Here is a 21,924-nt window from a genome sequence, read left to right as displayed (position 1 = left end):
TAATTGATATTTGTAAACATTTTTCCAACAAAACATTTATTATTTTAAAAAAACCCTGACACTGTTTGTCAACCACGTAATCCAAATAGCAATATTCTCAGTGAGCCTAAGGAATCCATGAGTGAAATTGTGCAGAAAAAACAACGAACAAAAATGGCCACTCTGCTGAAAGATGAGTGTTTTCCCTGTGCAAAATCCTTTCTCTTGCTGTTGTCCAGAATAGGAATTGATATGATGCCATCAGAAAAGTCGTTTGATGCATGTCAAAATCCTGTGTTCTTTTTCACCAGCAAAAGTTAACCCAATATGAAAGGTGCTGGACGACAACTCTCTAGCTAGCATGGTCAGTGGTCTGGGGTGATGGGATCCAGCAACATCTGGAGGGGTACAGGTTTCCTATCCCTGCATTATAGAGTTGTCACGCAGCCTAGCTACTTTGATCTCGAGAGCAGCTTGGGAGATGTGGTACTGAGCTTTAAACACCAGGGGGAATATGTGATCCTCCTTCTAATGCAGACATATGTTAGAAATGGGCCCCTTTTCAAACACTAGTTTTTAAAGTGTACCCAGTGATAAGGCTTTTACAGCATACTCTCCTGAGAAACACTGCCCTAGCCCAGCAGTCTGATGTTTGTGTGTGTGCACACACACAGTAAATAGTTAATTTCATTAGGAATTGCTTCTCTTTGAATATTTGCAAGCAGGTATCTCTCTTCCCTGGTCTCCTTTCCTCCCTCCCTCCCCCCCACCTAATAGAAACAGAGCATTGTCATAATTGTCCATTTGGGAATGGAGCCCTGTAGAGACTTCCCTGGGAAGAGGGGAGGAGGCTGCTGTTTAGTGCCTTTGTAGAGCACAGAACTCTCCATAGCATTTACTCATTAGCTTCTACCCTGCTTTTTCTGACACTCAGCTTTGCGCCCAGGGGAAGTTCATTTAAAAAGGGAAGCCATTAATGAGAGCTTGCTAGCCTCCCTACTGAGAGCTCTCTCTTGCTGCATAGATATTGTTAACCCTGTAGCACCAGGACTTGCAGCATCTGTTAGGTATTGCTAACAGACACGTCCAGGAACTGTACAAGGAAAGTCAGCATCTAATATTTCCTATAGCAGTATCCCAGAAGTATGTTGAGGAATTAGATTAGCTCTGAGAACAAGCCCCCTTGAAAAAAATATATTTCCCAATAAGATTTGATGCCCAAGAAGAAATGGTGCTGAAATTTCCCTAGCTAAACAGTAGATCATAAAATAATAGAACAGTAGAGTTCAAAGGAACCCCAAGGGTCATTGAGTCCAACACCCTGCAATGCAGGAGTACCGACAATGGCACGTAATGCAGTGGTGCTGGTGCTAGTACTAAAGGAGCTTGCAGATGTCATCTCAGAACCTCTGTCTATAATCTTGGGGAACAGTTAAAATAAAACCATTTTCCTTTCTGTAAATGAAGGGGCTATGTGTGTTTCAAAAGATCAAATCAACTTTAATACCAGCAAGATAATGCTCCTCCAAAACTAGGGCTGTTGCCTCATTTTAAAAAGTTGATTAATTGTATAAGTTTAAGATTCATTATGGTGCTGGAGGAGACTCTTGAGAGTCCCATGGACTGCAAGAAGATCAGACCTATCCATTCTTAAGGAAATTAGCCCTGAGTGCTCACTGGAAGGACAGATCGTGAAGCTGAGGCTCCAATACTTTGGCCACCTCACGAGAAGAGAAGACTCCCTGGAAAAGACCCTGATGTTGGGAAAGATGGAGGGCACAAGGAGAAGGGGACGACAGAGGATGAGATGGTTGGACAGTGTTCTCGAAGCTACCAGCATGAGTTTGACTAAACTGCGGGAGGCAGTGGAAGACAGAAGTGCCTGGCGTGCTCTGGTCTATGGGGTCACGAAGAGTCAGTCACAACTAAACAACAACAACAAGATTCATTAATTAAATGTTCATATGGATAAGAACAATAGATCTGAATTCTGAAGCAAGAAGCATACTGCCTTTGTTTTTAGGTGTCTTCGCCTGGCATCTTAGCAGGCATCATCTTAGAAGAAGCATTCTCTCCTAAGGAAGAGAAAAATGAGAGATGCCTCTTAAGATGGTGCTTGCCATTCAGCATTCCCTAAATACTAGTACAGTTGTACCTTGGAAGTCAAACCAAAGCGCGGCTTCTGGTTGACTGCAAGAAGCTCCTGCAGCCAATCGGAAACCCCGTCAGACATTTGGCTTCCAAAAATAGTTCACAAACTGGAACACTCACTTCCGAGTTTGTGGCGTTCAGGAGCCAAAATGTTCGGGAACTGAGCTGTTTGACTTCCAAGGTATGACTGTATTCTTGTAAATACTTGTGAAAAAACCTTCCTATCCAGTTAAATTTGGGGGAGCTCTAGGATGAATAAAAGTTTTGAAACTGATCAATCTATTAAATGCTGCAGTGCAATCTAAAACAACATTTAATCTGTACCTAAGTACTTGAAATTCAAGGGGACTTTGCAGTAAGAAAGTGTTCTCACTTTACTAGAGCTCTTCATGCCCGTAAATGGACACTTAAACACTTGATCACCTATGCAAGTTTATTTGGAAGCAAGTTATCATTAATTTTAGTAGACTTTACTTCCAAGTACAGTTGTACCTTGGTTGTTGAATGCCTTACGACTCAAATGTTTTGGCTCCTGAACTCCGCAAACCCAGAAATAAGTGTCCCGGTTTGCGAACTTTTGGGGGAAGCAGAACGTCCAGTGCAGCTTCGGAGGCTTGTGATTGAGTGCAGAAAGCTCCTGCAGCCAATCGGAAGCCGCGCCTTGGTTTTCGAACATTTTCGGAAGTCAAACGCACTTCCAGAACTGATTCCATTCGACAACCAAGATACAACTGTATATGTGCTTAGGACTGAAGCCTATTTATTCCCCTAAGCATGCTTGGCACCACATTGAGCTCAGTAGGGCTTTCAAGGAAATGTGAAAATAATTGCAACCATCCATTTTTGGGGGGGTGGGGTGCGCCTGGAGGAATCACTCGGGGGGGGGGAATCCTCCTTGGAGTAGATGGCATACCATTTAGTTTAATTTTCATGCTTAGATGTATCTTCACAATGCCCAGACTCAGTGGAGCAAGTACAGTATGTAGTGTCTCCAGTCTCAGTATGTGAAGCCTTGTAAGAATGAAACTCATTATTATCTACTTGCCTCAAAAAAGAAGCTCATCAAATGTTTTTATTCATAGAAAGTAAACTGTTACAAATTTAGGGGAGATGTATCAAAAGAGGATATACTACTGCTATACAATATATCAATTTGTTTATATCCTGTTTGCTGATAACAACATAGAAGAAACCTCTCCATCTGCTACATGAGAGTACTGACACAAGCACCTTGCTGTAACAGTCTAAATATATTAAATATTCTATGAACTTCTTTCATACTTGCAGGCTGTCACCTTATGGGTACAAGTTTTCAACTAAATAAATCACTACCTTAGACTCTTATACCTTGAGACCCTTTGTTCCATTACATTGAGTGTGCTGTTGCCATTTCCATTTTCCACTTTGAATACAGGAGGCACTAGTGTGTAGTTACTTCCCATTTCATTTTTGTATAGCTGTATGGTGTAGCTTAACTGTGCTTGTATCAGGTCCCCATAAATGACTCTTGCATTCTGAGAACAGGACCTCAGTCCTGCTGCATTGAAGGGCAGTCCGTGATTTGCAATGGATCGCTTGTCAAAACAGTGATGGGGAACCTCAGACCTGGAGGCCAAATGTGGCCCTCTCTAGTTTTTGGGACTGAAATAACCCTCTCTCTTTTTTCAGAAACATGTATCATTTCAGATTTAATCTATGTATTTGGCAATTCATACTGATGTTTATCTGTGATAGGTTTTTGTATTTTTATCTTCTCGTGTGATGCTTATTCTGTTCTCTTCTTCTTTATTGAAGCTATTGTTCCTCGCCCTGAGATTTTTATGTTAAGGGTGGGATGTAAATATTTTAAACAAATAAATAAATAAAACAATCAATTAATTTCAGTAAATCTCATAATTCACCAGGCATGATTTATTTTAATTGAGTAACACCCCCAGTTTTCCTGGAGGACTGGTTTCAAACTTCCTTGCTTAAGTGACTGAACAAAAGCTCTGTGAAGATTTTTTAACATGTATTGTACTTTTGTTCACCAAGAATTGTATTGTACTTTTGTTCACTGAAAATTGTCACCTACTTACTGTCTTTGGTAGTTCTTGCCATGTTGATTCTTTTTCTCAAGCAATAAGTTCCTAAACCTCAGTGGTCCAACTCATGAGTTAATTTTGCAAAGATATGTAAATTCCCTTCTGCGCTTGAGTTTTTGGGGCATACAAATCACATTTGCAAGCTACATTATTGCAAGAATGAAGCATTAGAACAGGCATAGGCAAACTCGGCCCTCCAGATGTTTTGGGACTACAGCTCCCATCATCCCTGACCACTGGTCCTGTTAGCTAGGTATGATGGGAGTTGTAGTCCCAAAAACGTCTGGAGGGCCAAGTTGGCCTGGGCCTGCATTAGAGGCATCTTTGGTGAGTTAAAACTTTTATCCTACCACTTTAGCAGCTGGGATTTTAAGAGAGATGTCCGCAATTGCCAAATATTGTATTAAAGCCATGAGCATCATTACCTACATTGAGTATCCTCTTGAATCATAAAATTGTAGAGTTGGAAGGGATCCTCAAGTATCATCTAGTCTAACCCTCTGAAATACAGGAGTACAGAAGTGTCATAATAGCAACATCTCATATTTCTTCCCTGAAGCTCAGGGAGTTGTCCCATTTTTTTCCACTAAGAGGTGGCAGGTTTCTCAAGGCCACCCCAGTGATCTTCATGGTTTTATGTGGATGTGAACTGCTACTTAACTGCATCCAAAAGCCATTCTTAATATAGTTTTGGCCTGGAACATTTAAAAAAAGGGGTGTAATTCAGCTGCCCAGAGCATCTGCTATGATATTATCTGACCTCGGTTCTCTTCATGCTACAATTTGAAAGGCAAGTGAGAGAAATTACGCTTTCTCTAGAGTGTTGAAATATTTACACTTGTCCCCATTTTGCTGAAGAAAACTGAGTAATCACTTTCTTCAAGTGATTTTCTTTGGTCACTGGAGGGATTGTTTTCTGCCACATCAACCTCCTTGTAGGCTAAGATCTTACTCAGAGGCAGACCCCCTTTAGGTAGTGCCCACCACCCCCACCCCTTTGAGGTGATGTGAGTGGCAACAAGGGACAGGGCCTTCTTGGTTGTAGCACCTTGTTTGCAGACCTCTCTCCCAAGGGTGTATCACCTGGCAAATGTCTGTTAGGTGCCTGGCAAAGGCAGTTTTATTTGCCCAGGTTCCAGTTGATCTCAGGTGTATTTTCATTTCTGCTGTGGTTGTTTTTAGAGCTGCCCCTTACTGTTGTCAGCTATTGGTTATTTTACTGTGCTTTTTGACCTATTGTCACAGTAAACTGCCCTGTGATCCTCAGAGGAAGGGCAACATTAATAATAATAATAATAATAATAATAATAATAATAATAATAATAATACTGTAAACTGCCCTGGAAATGTTGAAAGGTGGACCAAGCATTTATTTAATATTTACCGTATTTTTCGCTCTATAACATGCACCCGACCATAACATGCACGTAGCTTTTAGAGGAGGAAAATCCATAGGCATGCCACCCGTAGGCATTTCCTCCATAACACGCACAGACATTTCCCCTTACTTTCTAGGAGGAAAAAAGTGAGTGTTATGGTGCAAAAAATACGGTAATTAATATTTTAACAAATGCACTTTCCCCTGCTTCTTCTCTTGGGCTGTCACAGAACTCAAGGGCTTCCTTTCCTTTAAACGGGCATAAGAATGGGCCTGGAGCTGTATCAGCCATGGAGAAAAAGAACCCCTTGGGTGTACAAGGATTGTGCCTGATCCTTTGGAAAAGTCATTTGACATTTCACACTTTCACAGATGAATGCATAAGTATGTAACAATCATGGCTATGAAGACTTCGGTCCGTCTTTTTACTTCGGTTTATGACATCCTGTGTTAGGTTTTCTAGTTATACATCAGCAGAGCAGCAATAATGCAACTTCCCCCTCCTGTATCTGATACAGCAGTGTGGTGAGTAGAGCTAGCAATCAGTCCAGAAAGCGATGGGCTAACATATGCTTCTTATGTGACATATGACATGCTTCTTGCACTAAAACTGCATTGTGACCTCTGCCCCACCCCTTAAGATGGTGTTGTATAGTCTCTTCTTTTTCTTAAACGTCAGTATACAGTGGTACCTCGGGTTAAGGACTTAATTCGTTCTGGATGTCAGTTCTTAACCTGAAACTGTTCTTAACATGAGGTACCACTTTAGCTAATGGGGCCTCTCGCTGTTGCTGCGCCGCCACTGTGTGATTTCTGTTCTCATCCTGAAGCAAAGTTCTTAACCGGAGATAATATTTCTGGGTTAGCAGAGTCTGTAACCTGAAGCGTCTGTAACCCAAGGTACCACTGTATTCTAAATTACTAAGTGCTGCCTGTGTGCAAAGCATTTTGGAATGAATGAATGGTTTCACTGTCTGTAGGGCAGTTTCTGGATTTAACACTCCAACTGTCATTATTTCCCAGCTGAGTTATTCTGCATACAGTGGTACCTCAGGTTAAGTACTTAATTCGTTCCGGAGGTCCGTACTTAACCTGAAACTGTTCTTAACCTGAAGCACCACTTTAGCTAATGGGGCTTCCTGCCGCTGTGCCGCCGGAGCACGATTTCTGTTCTCATCCTGAAGCAAAGTTCTTAACCTGAAGCACTATTTCTGGGTTAGCGGAGTCTGTAACCTGAAGTGTATGTAACCTGAAGCATATGTAACCTGAGGTACCACTGTACTATGGGAGGAAATTTCATGAATATCTCGTAATTAAAGTATGGGAAGAAGCAAGTCTCCAAGCCCCAAGTTTTTCTCTGCCAAATGATTCTATATAAGGGCAACTCCATACTTCCTGCAGCAAATGTGCTTACTGCATTTACAGCAGGAGTATTTAACATAGCAAATACACAGTGGGTGCACAGCAAACACCTATGTACATGCGCCTGGTGTTCTTGTCGTGGTTTGGCTTCCCAGACACAAGGGCTTGTTTCGTTTCATTTTAGATGCATGTAAAAGTGAGCTGGTCACCCAACAGTAGTCCTCCTAATTGTGAGCACAGTTGCTGAGTGCTAACGGTCCAGTCAGAGCAGAGCCACTGAGAAACAATGGGGGGAATTGGCATAACTGGGAAAGCTGCAATGCTAGCTTAGCAGCTGGTGTGTTGCTGCTACTTACTAGGAGGGAGAAGAGATGGGGAGGTCACTGTGGTGCAGTCACAATGGCTGAAGTGTCCACACTGTGCCAACCTCCTCACAGCCTCTCTCCTTCCTGGTAAGTGTCAGAAACACAGCAGCCCTGGTGTTTGCTTTGCTGCTCTTTTTCACCAGGCTATCCACTTCTATATTCAGCAGAGCCTCAAAAGTTTGGACAGGTAAAGGTAAAGGGACCCCTGACCATTAGGTCCAGTTGTGACCGACTCTGGGGTTGCGGCACTCATCTCGCTTTATTGGCCGAGGGAGGCGGCGTACAGCTTCCGGGTCATGTGGCCAGCAGGACTAAGCCGCTTCTGGCAAACCAGAGCAGTGCACGAAAACGCCGTTTACCTTCCCGCCAGAGCGGTATCTATTTATCTACTTGCACTTTGACGTGCTTTTGATCTGCTAGGTGGACAGGAGCTGGGACCGAGCAACGGGAGCTAACCCCTTTGCGGGGATTTGAACCGCCGACCTTCTGATCGGCAAGTCCTAGGCTCTGTGGTTTAACCCACAGCGCCACCCACATCCCATTGCACAGGCACCACCCACTCTTTCTTACCCCACAAATATCTCAGTGGGGATGGAGCATGTTCAGTAGCCACATAATGTTCAGTATCACTTGGAAAAGAAAAATAGGAATTGGGGGAGAGGGGTGGGGAGGTTTCCTTCTTTGAGGAATGCCTTTCTGGAACCCTGAACAGGATAACGCATGTTAGATGGGACGCTACTGTTGTGGAAATAGGGAGGGGTACAATTTACCTTCCTCAGCATACTGCAACATTTTGCAGCAGTTGACATTTCTATTTTGTTTTTGTTACGGGAAATGCTGGTATAAAATAGCATAGCCAGCACACTTCCAGCATGAGCTAAAGAGCTCCCCCCCACAGTTACTCTCTCTTACAAGGGCTGAAAATAGCTGTCAGTTGAGTATCTTAATATTTGCATGTTACAGTATGAATGATTTTAAAAATTAGAGTGCTCAGCATTGTGGTTAACCATATTTGGTTAGTCTGCCCTTTTAGGCTGCTTTCCAAATTACATATTATTCCTCTGTTACACAGTGGAGAAGAAAGCATTATCTTCATTAAATATTAAAATGTATTCCTGTATGATGATCCTGTAATATGTATTTTATTTAGTTAAGAGGAAGATTGTAGTGAACTTTGATAGATCTACTTTTTGTTGGGAGGGGGGGGCAAAAGGAAAACTAAAGCTTGTTGAAAGCTGCTTTCATCTACATGTTTTAAAAATGTGTCCCGCGTATTCACAAATTAATTGCAGGAAAAATAAACTATCTTATTGATTTAATGCCTGCATGTATGTTTCACATCTTTCACTTTCACAAAGTAAAGGTGTGACTCTTAAGATTCTTCTTGACTGCTTTCCCATAATTCCATTGTCCAAGTTTGAGGCAGTACTGTATAGCACAGGGGTTGGCAACTCCGGAGCTGTATGTGGCTCTTTTACACCTTTGCCGCGGCTCCGGGGCGGATACTAGCGAGGGGAGGAGGCGCATTGTGCGCCCCGACACTCCCCACTGTGGTGGCCGCTGTACTGGCTGTGACGTCGCATGGGGGCGGTGCATGCGTTAGTCACGCACCGTCCCGACGTCACCTTCCCGCCCGCCCGCTACATTGTAAGGGGCATGTACGCTGGTCACTGTTTTGAAGGGGAGTAAAGAACACACACACAGAGAAAAAGGTAACTTGTTAATTTAACGTTTATTTCTATGAGGAGGAGTAATTCTGAGGGGTCAAACAAAGAAATAATTTTTTTTTTTTTTTTATAATGACGAGTTTTGCAGCTCCCAGTTTTTTTTCCTTCAGAAATGGGTCCAAGTCGCTCTTTTTGTCTTAAAGGTTGCAGACCCCTGGTATAGCACAAACGTTGTGCAAAATGAGACCTGGAAAATGTCCATATTTGTGCTGAGGAAGCAGAAATGCAAATCTACTTCTATAAAATTTATCAGCTTCCCTTCCATCTGCAGTTCCATCTGTATGTACATTCCACATGAGAACATATCAAGGGCTCAACTTAAATGAGTTGTATCAAGTGCAATAGCTGTTCCCAGCTTGCACGGGAAATCACTCAGGGAAATAATTTTTGTTGTCATCATGATGGAGTAGAATATCATTCAATGGCACTTTGCTTTGACTACCGTGGGTGGGACTGTTTGTCACTCTTCACTCAGGTAACTGAAGCAGCAACAGTGGCACAGTACCCTGATTAGAACCAAGTAATAAAACTAAGGTGTTTTCCTAATGGTCCAATATGGTTGTCTGCACTATTTGATAGATATGTCATAAGCAAAGCTTATGACTGAGTGCAAGGTCTCTTTAAGCAGAGAAACGACTGGATGGGAAGGAAATGAGGCAATGAAGAAAGTGACCTTTTGCAGTTGCAAAAGTGGGTCAGTGCAATTCTACTGAAGCAGAAGTGGGTCAGTGCAGGTGTCTTCCCAAGAGATCAGGATTCTCTTGAGTCCCCTTTAAGGGATGTGTATGCAACGCTTTTTAAAAGTTTGGCCAATAAAATACTTCTGAATCAAAAGTGTGTGTGTGTGTGGAGCTAGAATTGTTTGCATGCTCTCTTGCCATCCACCCCTGACACGTTGTGTGTATGTGTGTTAAGATAGAATTAATAAAATAAAAAGTTGCTAGTTGGCCCCTGAGTAATATAGCTCTATTGTGTGTTTCTTGTTCTGCAAGGACTGTCTGAACGCTGAACTTAGCTGGGGTCAGTAAGTGTGTTTGTGTTTGTGTCTCACTCACTCACTCATTTCATTCCCCGCCCCCTTAGAGGTAGCCGCCCCCATAGCAGCCGTAGGAGGAAGTGCCTGTTGGTTATTTTAAAAAGGGCTGTCATGATTTGCAGCATGGGGAGGAGGCAGTGGGATAAACAGAGACCTCTCTCTCCAAACTAGGACTGAATCTCTTCAGGGCTGGCAGCCTCTCTTCCTCCTGCAGCTGCTACCCAGGCTCCTCTTCACCTGCAAGAATTCTCCCTTCAGCTTCGGATCAGGTCACAAAGGCTCTGCCCGTCCCCTCCTCTTCCTCCCCCACCCCGTGTTTAACCGTTCTCTGCTTAGGGTTTGCCATTCAGGGTGAGGAAGTGAGGCGCTTTTGAAAGCGGGAAGGGAAATGCTGGATCTCTGTGTGAAATAGCCTCACCCTGTGACTCTAGAGACATGGCAGGAGAGCAGGATGAGATCCTTTGCCGGGTGGGTTAAACATTGTTGGAAGCTGCTCAACAGTAGTTTCAGAAGCTTCCGGAGGGAGTGTTATTGTGGGTCAGTTCTGTGTCGTTTGTAACCATAGGTTTGAGGGGATTTGCAGTTAGGGCCGCCTTTGTTTCCAGCTTGGGGGGAGAGTTTTCCATCTTCTCTCTGCTTTGTTATGAACCTGGCCTTGAAAGAGAGAGAGTTTCCTGAGACTGGAGGTGCAAAGTGACTTCATTTTTATTTTATTGCAACAAACTTGAGGCCAATTTACTAGTTGCGTTTGGATGTTGTGTAGTCTTCAAAGGTTGCCTTTAATATGTTGGAATGTGCTGAGCTTGGTTTCACCCGGCGGGGGAACAGAAGTTAGCACAGGGCAGTGTGCTTTTGCATTTACCCCTTGGGTTTTTATTTCACACGTGAGGTGTTTGTATGCACCTGCATCCATGTTGGAGAACCTGAGTTATCTGGTTAGGAGAAAACAATTAAACTGACATTGTGCTGTACCTTAGCAATTTTTTAGTGCTCCTTGTGGGGGTTGATTCATACAGACATCTCACTGCAAAGAAACGAGGACCGAATGTTAAGTCACCCATAAGAACTTTACTATGTTTAAAAAAATGTCTTTTGAACCAGATGGTAGTGTGACTGGCAAGTGGATGAGATGGTGTGGACAGCTGCAGCAGTAATAGGACAGGCTTGTCTGCTTAATGCAGCCTCACTGGGTATTTGCTGAATAATGCAGGTTGGCAAGAGGGTGTCAGAGGTCCTGTGTGGTTTATTGAGCAGGGTCCCCAGCAGTTTTTTCAGAGTTTGCATCTGGGTCTCTGTCCTGAATCATAGGGGAGACAGTGGTGGCCTTTTCTTTTTATCAGTAGATCACAGACCAGGGACTGTAGCAGGGCCTTGTTTTTCCCCTGTTCAGATTCTATGCTGAAAAAAATATGAAAGAAACTCCTTAAAAAATTCCTCCCCATCTTCTGTTCTGTCAAGGGATTTGTGAACCAACAGCTGCTTTCCTTACACAGACCAGTTGTAAAGAGCAAGTCCCTCTGGCGAAGCTCGTCTAAATTTACTTGTGTGAGACAAGGGTTCTGTATTCCCAAAGTGGAGCTCCCACAGGTTAACTTCCTTGTAGCCAAACTATTTAGCACTGTATCCATATTTTTCAAGGCTGCCTTCTGCCTTTTAACATTATGCCTGAAATTCTCCAGACTGGGCTTAGGTATCTTAAGAATGCTTTCATCTTCTCAAGGTACCGTGTGCTATGGCAAAATGTGAAGATGTTATACAAGAAGTAGTTCCAAACTATACCCTGTTTAAAGCATGCCATCTGGTAATCTATATGTAGCAAATGGTTTGTGTCATGCAGTTCTCTCTATGGCTTGGATGAAGTGACTTTCCTCCATGCCACAGCAAACCTGAAGGTTTAGAATAGTGGAGAAAATAGTCTGTTCTGAATGTTGAGCTATCACTTTCTACATGGTGGAAGCCAACATGTGGAGTGACTTAAAATGGCCCCTATATGGCAACCATAAACATGTACACATGCCATAGGAAAGGACTAGACCAGGGGTCAGCAACCCGCGGCTCCAGAGCCACATGTGGCTCTTTTACACCTTTGCCACGGCTCCGGGGCGGATACTAGCGAGGGGAGGAGGCGCATTGTGCACCCCAACACTCCCCACTGTGACGGGCGCTGTACTGGCTGTGATGTCGCATGGGGGCGGTGCGTGCGTTAGTCACGCACCGTCCCAACGTCACCTTCCCGCCCGCTGTCAGATTGCGGCTCCGGAGATATATTTGTTTTAAATGTCGTAATGGTTTTGCGGCTCCCAGTCCCCCCCCCCCTCGGAAACGGGTCCAAGTGGCTCTTTTTGTCTTAAAGGTTGCAGACCCCTGGACTAGACCAAACAAAGAGCAAGGTGTTTATCAACCCCAACTGCTGACATTTTTACTAGGTAAACTAATAATGCCATTCACCTTCCTAGTCAACAGATGATTGGGTTTTCACAGCACTTGACCTAGCCTAAGAACCTAGAATAGCTAATATATGTATTCTCAGTTGCTACATTATTTTCCTACACGATGCAGGAGTTTTGCCGTCATAACCAATTGCTCCAAGGTTGGTTAGGCTCCATAATAACGTTTTGTTCCAACCAGCAATCAAGGCTTCACAGTTGAGGAGCAGATGTGCCCAGACAGTCATACATGTATAAATTTACTTACTGCATATTTGAAAGAGATGGTAATATTAAAGCATGGAACAGCTCTATTTTTACATAGTTTGAAAATACGTCAGCCCAAAGGGAGAGGTCTCTTTCCTCTTGGGCAGGCTGGATTTCTTTTATGACTGTAATGCTTGACATTTCTGTGATGACCTTTTGGTTTTAAACCAAAAAAAAAAACATGTCTGAATGTCAAGGTGGGAGGGGGCACTATAAAACATGTTACCATAGTTCCAGTTTAAAGTTTAGTAGGCTAATACTTCTGGCAAGGAAAATGTCAGAATAATGTACGTTGAGGATGTACATCAAACACAAGTAGGCAGTTAAGGGTTGAGAACACCACACATTCCTTCATTATTATTCCTGAGGGTGTTCCCTTACAGTTTTGGATTCTTATGTTTTCTGTCATTCAGATATATCTCAAATGGATCCCCCGTAAGTTATATTTTGTCTTTTGAGGGTTATGCCCTTAAAAAAATACCAAAGTACTCTGTGCCATCCCTTTAGAACCTTGGGAATAGTGGGGTCTCTCTGTTCAGTTCTTGTGAGCTGAGGGACATGACTATTAAATGGTGCTGAGAGACTATGTTTTTCACTTCAGATTTTGGGGTGAAAAGCTGGATGGGGATTGTTCTTTCTTTGTGCTGTTTTACTGCTATTCGCAGCCCTCATCAGCTGCTATTTTGGCACCACTCTTAAAAAATCTAACTCCTTCCTTCAAATTTAAGAAACAGTGAAGTTTTCACAAAGCCAGTCAGCTGGCTTGTTATGATTTAAGAAAAATAACAACAACAACAACAACAACAACAATAATGTAATATTATTATTATTATTTCTACCCTGCCCATCTGGCTGGGTTTCCTCAGCCACTTTGGGTGGCTTTCAACAGAACATTAAAAACAGAATAAAACTTCAAACATTTAAAAAACTTCCCTAAACAGGGAAAGAGCAGAGTGTATATTTTTAAGTAAATAAAATAAATAACTTATAATCTAGCCAAAACTAATTGACTAAATGATGACTTAACTTGTGTTTGTGAAGCAGAGCATCTTTAAATGATGCTGAAGAAGCAGACAATTGGGGCTGCGATGCAATCAAGCTACAAAATATATGGAGAGGCGAGTGCTGAAGGGAGATCATGTATCTGCTTATAGCGCACCCAGTGTTGTGGCCAGTCGGTTTGGGAAGTGGGTGGTTGCGTGTGTTTGTATGGAGAATTGAAGATTTCTAGCACCTTTTGCACCCCCCCCCCAAAAAAAAACCCCAAGGCAAATGGGGATTGCACTGTTTCAGTGGGAGAATATATTTACAAAACACACACATGCACACTTTCTGTCATTTCAGCTCAGTCGCTTCAGCCATTTGGGCATATCAGAAGTTTTTAATGAGAGTAACGAGGAAGGACTGTAGCAGAGTGGTAACATAAGAACAGGCCAATGGGCCATCTAGTCCAGCGTCTTGTTCAATAGAAGCCTTTGAGAATCCCATTAGCAGGACCCAGAGTGCAAGAGCGCTCTCGCTTCCTGCAGCTCCAGCAACTTGTATTCAGAAGCAAACTGGCATTCAGAAGACCCAGGTTCAATCCCTGGCATTTCCAAGCACTATGGGGAGAGAATACTATCTGAAACCCCAGAGAGGAGGAGCTGCTGCTGCTGCTGCTGCCGCCTGTTGATGTAGGCAGCACTGAGCTTAGATGGACCAATGTTCTGACTCAGTATAAGGCAGCTTTCCTATGTTCCGGTGAGCTAAATATGAAAGTTGCACCATTTGACCTTCCATCTTGTTGCAGATATGAGGCGCTGGGCTATAGTTACTTAGCACTTCCCATTTCCTATCTGGATGTGTTGAGAGCAACTCCTTCTTTCTTGCTTCTCATGTTCCTTCCTGCCATTTAAAACAGGATGCAGGGATGGGTCCTGGTGAGTAGTAGGTCCAGTTCAGCCCACAAGGGCCCATTTCCCCATGAACACACTATGCAGCATTGCTTTGCTTGTCTCTTCTGCTTAGAGTGCAGCCTTCTAACAGTTTATTTTAGTGTAAATAGCATTGTTTAAACGTGGCAGTGAATGCATTTTACGGCATGTTTTCCCCAGTCTAGATGGTTATCTATGTGATGTTTGTGTGTGCATGAATGTGAAGAATGTCTTCCTTTCTGCCAGATTTGGGTAACTAAGTAGTAAGACTATATATCCTGCTGCTGCGCATTAGGCTTGATACACGGATAAGGAACAAAGCTGTGGAACCAGGAATCTGCCATCCCTTGCCTGTTGTGACTGTGTGCGTCTGGTTCTGCATCCCTGGCAAAAGCTTATTAGCATCAGCATAACATTAATAATAATAATAATATCTTTATTGTCATTGCCCCCTTCGGGGACAACGAAGATTGAAGAGCTGTGGTTACTGGGCAGACTGGAGCCAGCAAACACAAAATGATATTAAGAAGAGCTATCTGCAACTCTTTGAGATAGTATTATCTCATGGCTTCAACTTGCAGAGCAGAAGGTGGTTCTACATTAAATTTCGGAAGTACAGAACTTTCATTGGACAGGGGAGTTGGTAATTTTACACACACACACACACACACACACACACACACATTTTAGTGAAGACTGGATTATGGCATTCTGCTTGGCAGGACAGAAATGAAATAGCTTTATGGATTATGCTTCCCTGCCCTGTCGGATTTGATAGCTGGCTGTGTCTTGAACGGAGCTTGGGAAGGGAGATGGTTGGTAGCCTCTTGTAAACTGTTCAAATCACCCTCCACAACTCCAGTTATTGTGGACTACACTTCTCGGCATTCCTGACTATTGACCATTCTGCCTTGGGTTGACGAAAGGTATGATTTAAATATTTTGAAGGGCACCAGGTTGGAGAAGGCTGCTCTAAGTTTTATGGTAGGACTCTGGGGTATAGATAAATGTAAGTATAGAACAGGAAGGCTGCAAAATATTTTCACTGCCTTATCAAAAGTCTGCAAGTCCAGAAATTCTGTCACTCCTTCAGCACAAAGATGGAAAGGTAAGGGGGAGTTACGGTATTTCAGAATAAGGTCAATGTCTCTCCTTTGGGTAGCCTTGTTAACCCACCCACCCCAGTTAATAAACCATCTGTGTATTATTTGTTTTTGTTAGTTATACAGGCTTACAAATTTGCTTGTCTGATCAAACCCACAGGGTTGGAAGATCCCCAGAAAGGCACCGAGTCAGACTATCAGATACGTTTTTCTGTACCCAGTAGAGATAGTCAAAATAAAAAAAATTTCTTCCAGTAGCACCTTAAAGACCAACTAAGTTAGTTCTTGGTATGAGCTTTCGTGTGCATGCACACTTCTTCAAGTGTGAAGTGTGAAGTGTGAAGTGAAGAAGTGTGCATGCACACGAAAGCTCATACCAAGAACTAACTTAGTTGGTCTTTAAGGTGCTACTGGAAGAAATTTTTTTTATTTTGACTATGGCAGACCAACACGGCTACCTATCTACTACCAGTAGACATAGATAGCTCTGGGGTGGGGGGATGCAAGAAAAGATTCCACAGCCTGCCTAGGCAGTTTGCTCCATTGTTGTGCCATATGTTTAAAGATTATATGTCTTTCAAATTATAGATTTGAAAGACACAGACCAAAAGACATAAGTCAGTAGATATTGAGGCCATACTTTAGTCTGCGTAAGAAAATAATGGAATTTCTTTGTCCATTCAGAAGGTTTCTAGAGGAACAAAGGTTACTCCTGATGTGGTTGGATGGAGTTGCTCTGTGTGTCTTTGGGGATATGAGCTGCTTCTTTGTGGGTTCTCAATGCTGAAGTAATAAGAAAAGGGATATTTGCTAATAATGAAATGCTGGAGAAGTTGGCAGTGCTCTTTGACCTTTCCTCTAGAACTGTCTTCACTGACCTCTTCATGCTGATGCACTCCATAAGTACTTTAGGACTTGTTAGAACAGGACACGTGTGAGTTAAGTGTGCCTGCACATCAAATTTAAACCAGTTTCAAATTCATTTAATGGTCATAATGGTGCTCAGCCCAGGCATTATCGTTCTGTGATGAGGATTAGTGATTTCTGAGCATTGTCACAAAAGGAGTCCAGAGTCCTTGGAGGAAGGGGCCATGATGGTTTCAGTGTGTAAGGTAGTTATGCCAAGAACTAAGCACATAGAGCAGGGATGGAGAACCTGTGACCCTGCAGACTTGGTTGGCCTCCAACTCCCATAAGACCTATTCAGCATGGATGTTGGGAGCTGTAGTCCAGTAGCATCTGGAGGGCTGCAGGTTCCCCCTCTCTGGCATAGAGGCTGCTTGCACATTCATTCCAAGAGACCTGCACATGTAACTGGAGAATTATTTCTGTGACTACCCTGTGACTGCCTGGCCAGGTGTCACGGTGCCGTCAGGCAAGGAATGTCCAGTGTGAAGAATTGACTGTACATTCCCAGTTTAGGAAAAGTCATGTCCGTCATTCCGTTGTCTCTCAGCAGCTTCTAGGTGTACACTTGATGAGGTGGTTGCTGCAGCAGAGAGGTCCAGCTTATGCTGCACACAGGCAGGCGAAGATTCTGCTTGCATGTAACCAGCTTCTGCTCCTCTCACCTCTGGTCCTGGGAGACAGTGCAGCAAGAGAGGTGGGGGCAGGTGGAGGAGGAGGTGTAGAAGCCCTTTCCTCTACACCAGCCAGACCTCTCCCTCCCTCTTGCACTTGTTCTTCACTCTCCAATCCTGCAGCTTCTTCTGCCTCAGACTCTCATCTTCCAACTGTTACAGGCTCCCCTAGACCACTGATCCCGTCTTCCAAGACAGTCACCAACCCCAGTTCTCTTGGTTCCCACTCCTCAGTATCCAGTCTCATTGTCCAGCCAGTCCCTGACGCCAGGGCAAGTCTTGTTTAGCTGCAGAAGAGAACAGAAATCCTTCATTGGTAGAGGCAGTTGGCTGTTGTTAAAATGCTTCTGTTACCCCATTTATTGCCAATACTGCTTTCCTCAGTAGCAAGTCTGAGTGTGAGCAGACACACCTGCTTGTCGAGCAGGCCTTGGCACTTGGTTGTGGTTCTTCAGCGAGCCCTAAAATAAGACTTGGCTGCTGCTCGCGCACAGCCAGCTTGGTTCTCTCACCCCACAAGGCTGTTACGTACGTGCAAGCTTGGCTCTGAAGGCCAGGCACTCAAACTGCGGAGGCTTCTGTGATAACTGCCTGTGTACTTCAGAATTCTTGGCAGCTTAACAAGCACATCCTTTCTGGTTAAAAGGCAGTTGGTGGGGGGAGAGAGAGAGAACTTCTGTTCAGGCAAATGTTGAGTGTCCCTCTCCAGTAACTGAGAACTCGAGTGCCTCAGATGATTCAAGAGGCTTTGCATCTCAAGGATCATCCCCTGCATGTTTCTGGTGCCAGGTGGGTGCATGTGGTGTATGATTCATATGCCACGTTTACTGGGAAATGAAAGGGGAAACTGGGCCGGGCCAGCTAACTCTGTCGAGTCAGGGGAAGACCCTGTGAGAAACGCACACCCTCCTTCTTCTCAAGCCACTGTGGCTTTCGGTCATGCTGCTCAACCACAAATGGCCCCTCTAATCTGGTGCGCTGCATCTAGCGGAGCGTAGGCCCTGGCAACTATCATAGCAAGGAAAGCCCTCCTCCTTTCCGCATGCCTTTGGCGAGCTCAGCGTGGTCGAGTGCTGTGCGGTGCAACCGCTGCAGATCAGGAGATGCAACAGCCCAGCTAGAGTGGAAAGAGGATCTCCGAGAGGGGAGGCAAAGGCAGCTTCGTCTATGAGAAAGTGCATCTTGGGATGTCAGGAGGGTGTGGGAGTAAGGAAACACGAGCTGAAGGAAAGCTCTGGCATGTGAGCCGCACCGGAGTTGGAGCGGAATCCCCGGCCAAGCTTCCCAAGCCTCTGCGGCTGCCTGTTTTTAGCGTTCTGATGGCAAAGTGATAGTGAGCAGAGCCCACGAGGTCCCTGTGTCAACAGTGGGGATTATTAATAGCGCTTGTACTTCTAGCAGTTTCCTGATCCTGGGGATGCTAGTAGCTGATGTTATAGGAAAAACCCCACTTGGCAGGCTTCAGGGTCTGCCCTTCCTGCAATATGCTGGTCTTTGCAGTCTGTTGCCTTTTGGAAGGGAGAGAAATGGACATTCCTGTGTTGCAAAAGTAAACCAGTCCCAAGCTAGCTGCATTTAATACAACAGGCTTTGTGTCTTACTCTAGGGGTAAATGGCAAACCGAGGGCCACAGGAATACCCACATTCTACCATTCATTCTACACACCAAAAGACTCACAGAAGGCACTGATGGTTGGAGCCTTTGTAGTCAACTGCCTAGTGACTTGCAGGATTCCTGAGTTGGGAGTTGTGACTGGGGATTGCCAAGCCTGTTGTATGCAGGGGGTGGTGTTAAAACAGTGCAGAGCAATAAGCTGGAACTCTCCTTGGATTTGGGGATATCTCAGTTGACAGCCCTTTGCACTGAACTTTCTCCTGGCTCTGCTTCGCTCTCTAAGGAATAAGGCAAGATACAGTGAAATGTGTGGAACTTGATCTCGGCACCCACACTTCCTGCTAGAAGGCTGAGAGGAAGGAACATGCTTTGTGTGACTTGACCCAGCTTGGTTATTAAGCTGGAGTTTCAGCTGCCTTTTGAAAGGAAAACATGCCCCATTAAGTTAAGCTTATCACAACCCTGATTACAGATCATTAGCAGATCAAAGCCCCAAGCTTTGCTAGTGAAAGGGCTTATGATCCGGAATCAGGGCCTTTAGAGAAACTGTGTGTGCATGTTGTGTGTTGCTCTCTCTTTCTCCCTTCCCCCCACCCCTGACTTTAAGGATATCAGAAATAAATTCTGTAAGACTTCTTTATGCAGCATATTCAGATACGCAAAAATGCTAGAACAACAAATGTTCTTATTTCCGCTGCAAAGATTCAGTATGGATTAGCATCACTCTGAGTAAATGCAACAGGCCATTTTCAATTAGATATGCAGCAGCTGCTGTGTGGTTTGATGCTTTGTGGATATTTTAGTTTTGAATATGTTTTAGTTTCAGATGTAATTTTGTTGCTTATTATTCATTGTACATTGCGATGGTATCTGAGGAAAGCCAATCCATAAATATAATGATTAATAATAAAAAATATTTCATGCTTCACACGAACTAATATTTACGATATCTACAGTTTCAGAGACACAAAGAGCATGATTCACCTTCAAGTCCCATCAGCATAAGCCTTGTGTAAGGGCTTCCACCCCTCTCCTCTCCTCCCCCAATTGGCTCCCCAGAATTGTGTGTGTGTGTCAGGAGAACAGCCTGTGGGGATCGTTCCACCTAGCAAGCTGCAATATTTGTCATGACAGGACGATCACCATAACATGATGTTTAATTCCACCTAAAGCTTTTCATTCTCATCACACAAACACTATAGATTATTATATCATTCAGTTTGGCAAAATGTAGTACGGGTTTTGTTCATAAAAAAAGGTCTTGATTGTTAAATGAATTCTTTTGCCAGCCTGATAGAAGGTTTGAAACTCATGTTGAGGTTCAACGTGAAAGTCAGGTTGGTTTATGTAAGATCTCTTCTCTCAGCTCCATAGGTGGGGCAGCCCCATTCCTAAAGGGGAGTGTTATGTAAGTTAATACAGGGAGTTTGCTAACCTGACCTTTACATAGCTAATTATGCAGGTTAACAGAAAGTTTAGTATGAACACCAGGAATTAAATGACAGGCATATGTTTTGTTTTGCCAGGGTGTTAGGGATGCAGTGAACAAGGGGGGTACCAAAAGGTGTAAAGCAAACAAATTAGTTTATGCTGTAATTTAGAGGTTAAAAATTAGTGAGGAGGTATCTCAAAAAATAAATTTTAATATTGTATCGCAACACCAATACAAACAAAACAAACAAAAACAGGTTTAAAAGCAAAGAGTGCGTTACAATGCAACCATGGTTGAGCATTTAGGGAGAGTGATGCTGAGAAAAATATGCATAACTTGTTGAAGTCAGTGAGACAGAGTCCTTAACTTTGTAAAATATTTACTACATTGTAGATGTCATTTTATAAACTTATAAAAATACTTTGTGTACATGTGAGCTTTCTCCATGGTAGGTTCACAGTACACCTTTTCAGCAATCCTCCTGCGCTCATCATAATAACTGCAGAATAAACAAATTCTTACTTTTTACTGCAGGCATGCTTCCTTATTGCTGGCTGACTAGAGAACACAACTTAAACTGAAAAGCAGAGAATCTGAGGTAGACTAGCCCATAATACAAAGTTCTAATATTTAACTCTTCAAGGATCAGCACTGCCTGTTTTTTTCAGAATCACTTAAGGGATTACAGGATGATTGTGATAATGAAAAACCCACCCTCAGTCAGGGAGAGTCTTGAGTGAGCAGAATTTGGGGGGCTCTCCCAGATGAGGCTTTTGTTGTGCACTTGTCCTGACCTGTTCACTGAATTTTTCAGAGGTTCTGTTCGTAAATTGCTCCTGTTCTTGAAGCAAGCTGTCGTTCTTTAAAGGGAGGCTGTCATGTCACACACAAACAAAATTTCCCCCAAATCCAGAGGGTGGGGAAACACAGCTTGAGAGGAGAGGTGGTGCATCATTTTGCCCCACTCTGGCTACAGGGGTGTCCTCACTTGACAGCTGTTATATGAATATAGTCCTAGTCTGTTTACCAAAGAGATAGGAAGGAGGTGTATGTGTGTCATGAATATTACAAAGGAAAGGCAGGAATTGGGACTAGCAGTAACGGAGCAGAAGGAAGACAAATTCTTGGGTTTAAATGAAGTGAGATCACTACAGAAAACCTCGATTCCTGCCTCTGATTGGGTTAAATATTTCTCCCAGTGTATCCATATTTCTCCCAATCACATGTACCAGCAGTGTGTAAGGATTTCTCAAACCAACCTGACTCTGACAACCAGCCTCCTATAATAAGATAAAGGCCCGGTTTCCTGCTTAAAATAAAATAAAGCTCTTGGAGAAGATAAAAGCTTCCACCTGAGCTCTATAAGGAATATGCAGAATGGTTGGGTGCCTATCCTGAGTGGCTTATTTACCACTATAAACAACATTGGCCAAATGCCCTCTGGATGGAAAATGACATATCAGTTTCCCGATTTATAAGAAAGGTGGTAGGAATGCTCAACAAACT

At 43.5% G+C, this 21,924-nt stretch overlaps 1 protein-coding gene across 14 annotated transcripts in view; it reads left to right on the top strand.

The window, feature by feature from the left end:
• The window catches only part of DGKZ (diacylglycerol kinase zeta), a 140,497-nt gene that overhangs the window by 61,845 nt on the left and 56,728 nt on the right, over positions 1-21,924 (top strand). The window contains exon 1 of one of the 14 annotated variants that reach the window (XM_083462564.1): positions 10,166-10,351. The exons of 10 other annotated variants lie outside the window; for them this stretch is intronic. Coding sequence is in view for 2 of the 4 variants with exons in the window: in XM_083462570.1 (XP_083318696.1) it covers positions 18,105-18,160 (56 nt within the window). In the remaining 2 variants the exon portion in view is untranslated. Of the gene's footprint in view, positions 1-10,165; positions 10,352-14,492; positions 14,516-18,089; positions 18,161-21,924 lie in introns of those variants that run through there. 3 more of the 14 variants (XM_083462558.1, XM_083462561.1, XM_083462570.1) reach the window with 3 other exon arrangements.

The sequence above is a fragment of the Podarcis liolepis genome (assembly GCF_965112155.1).
Source record: "Podarcis liolepis genome assembly, chromosome: 1".
NCBI lineage: Eukaryota > Metazoa > Chordata > Lepidosauria > Squamata > Lacertidae > Podarcis > Podarcis liolepis.
This window is presented reverse-complemented; position numbering and strand designations above follow the sequence as displayed.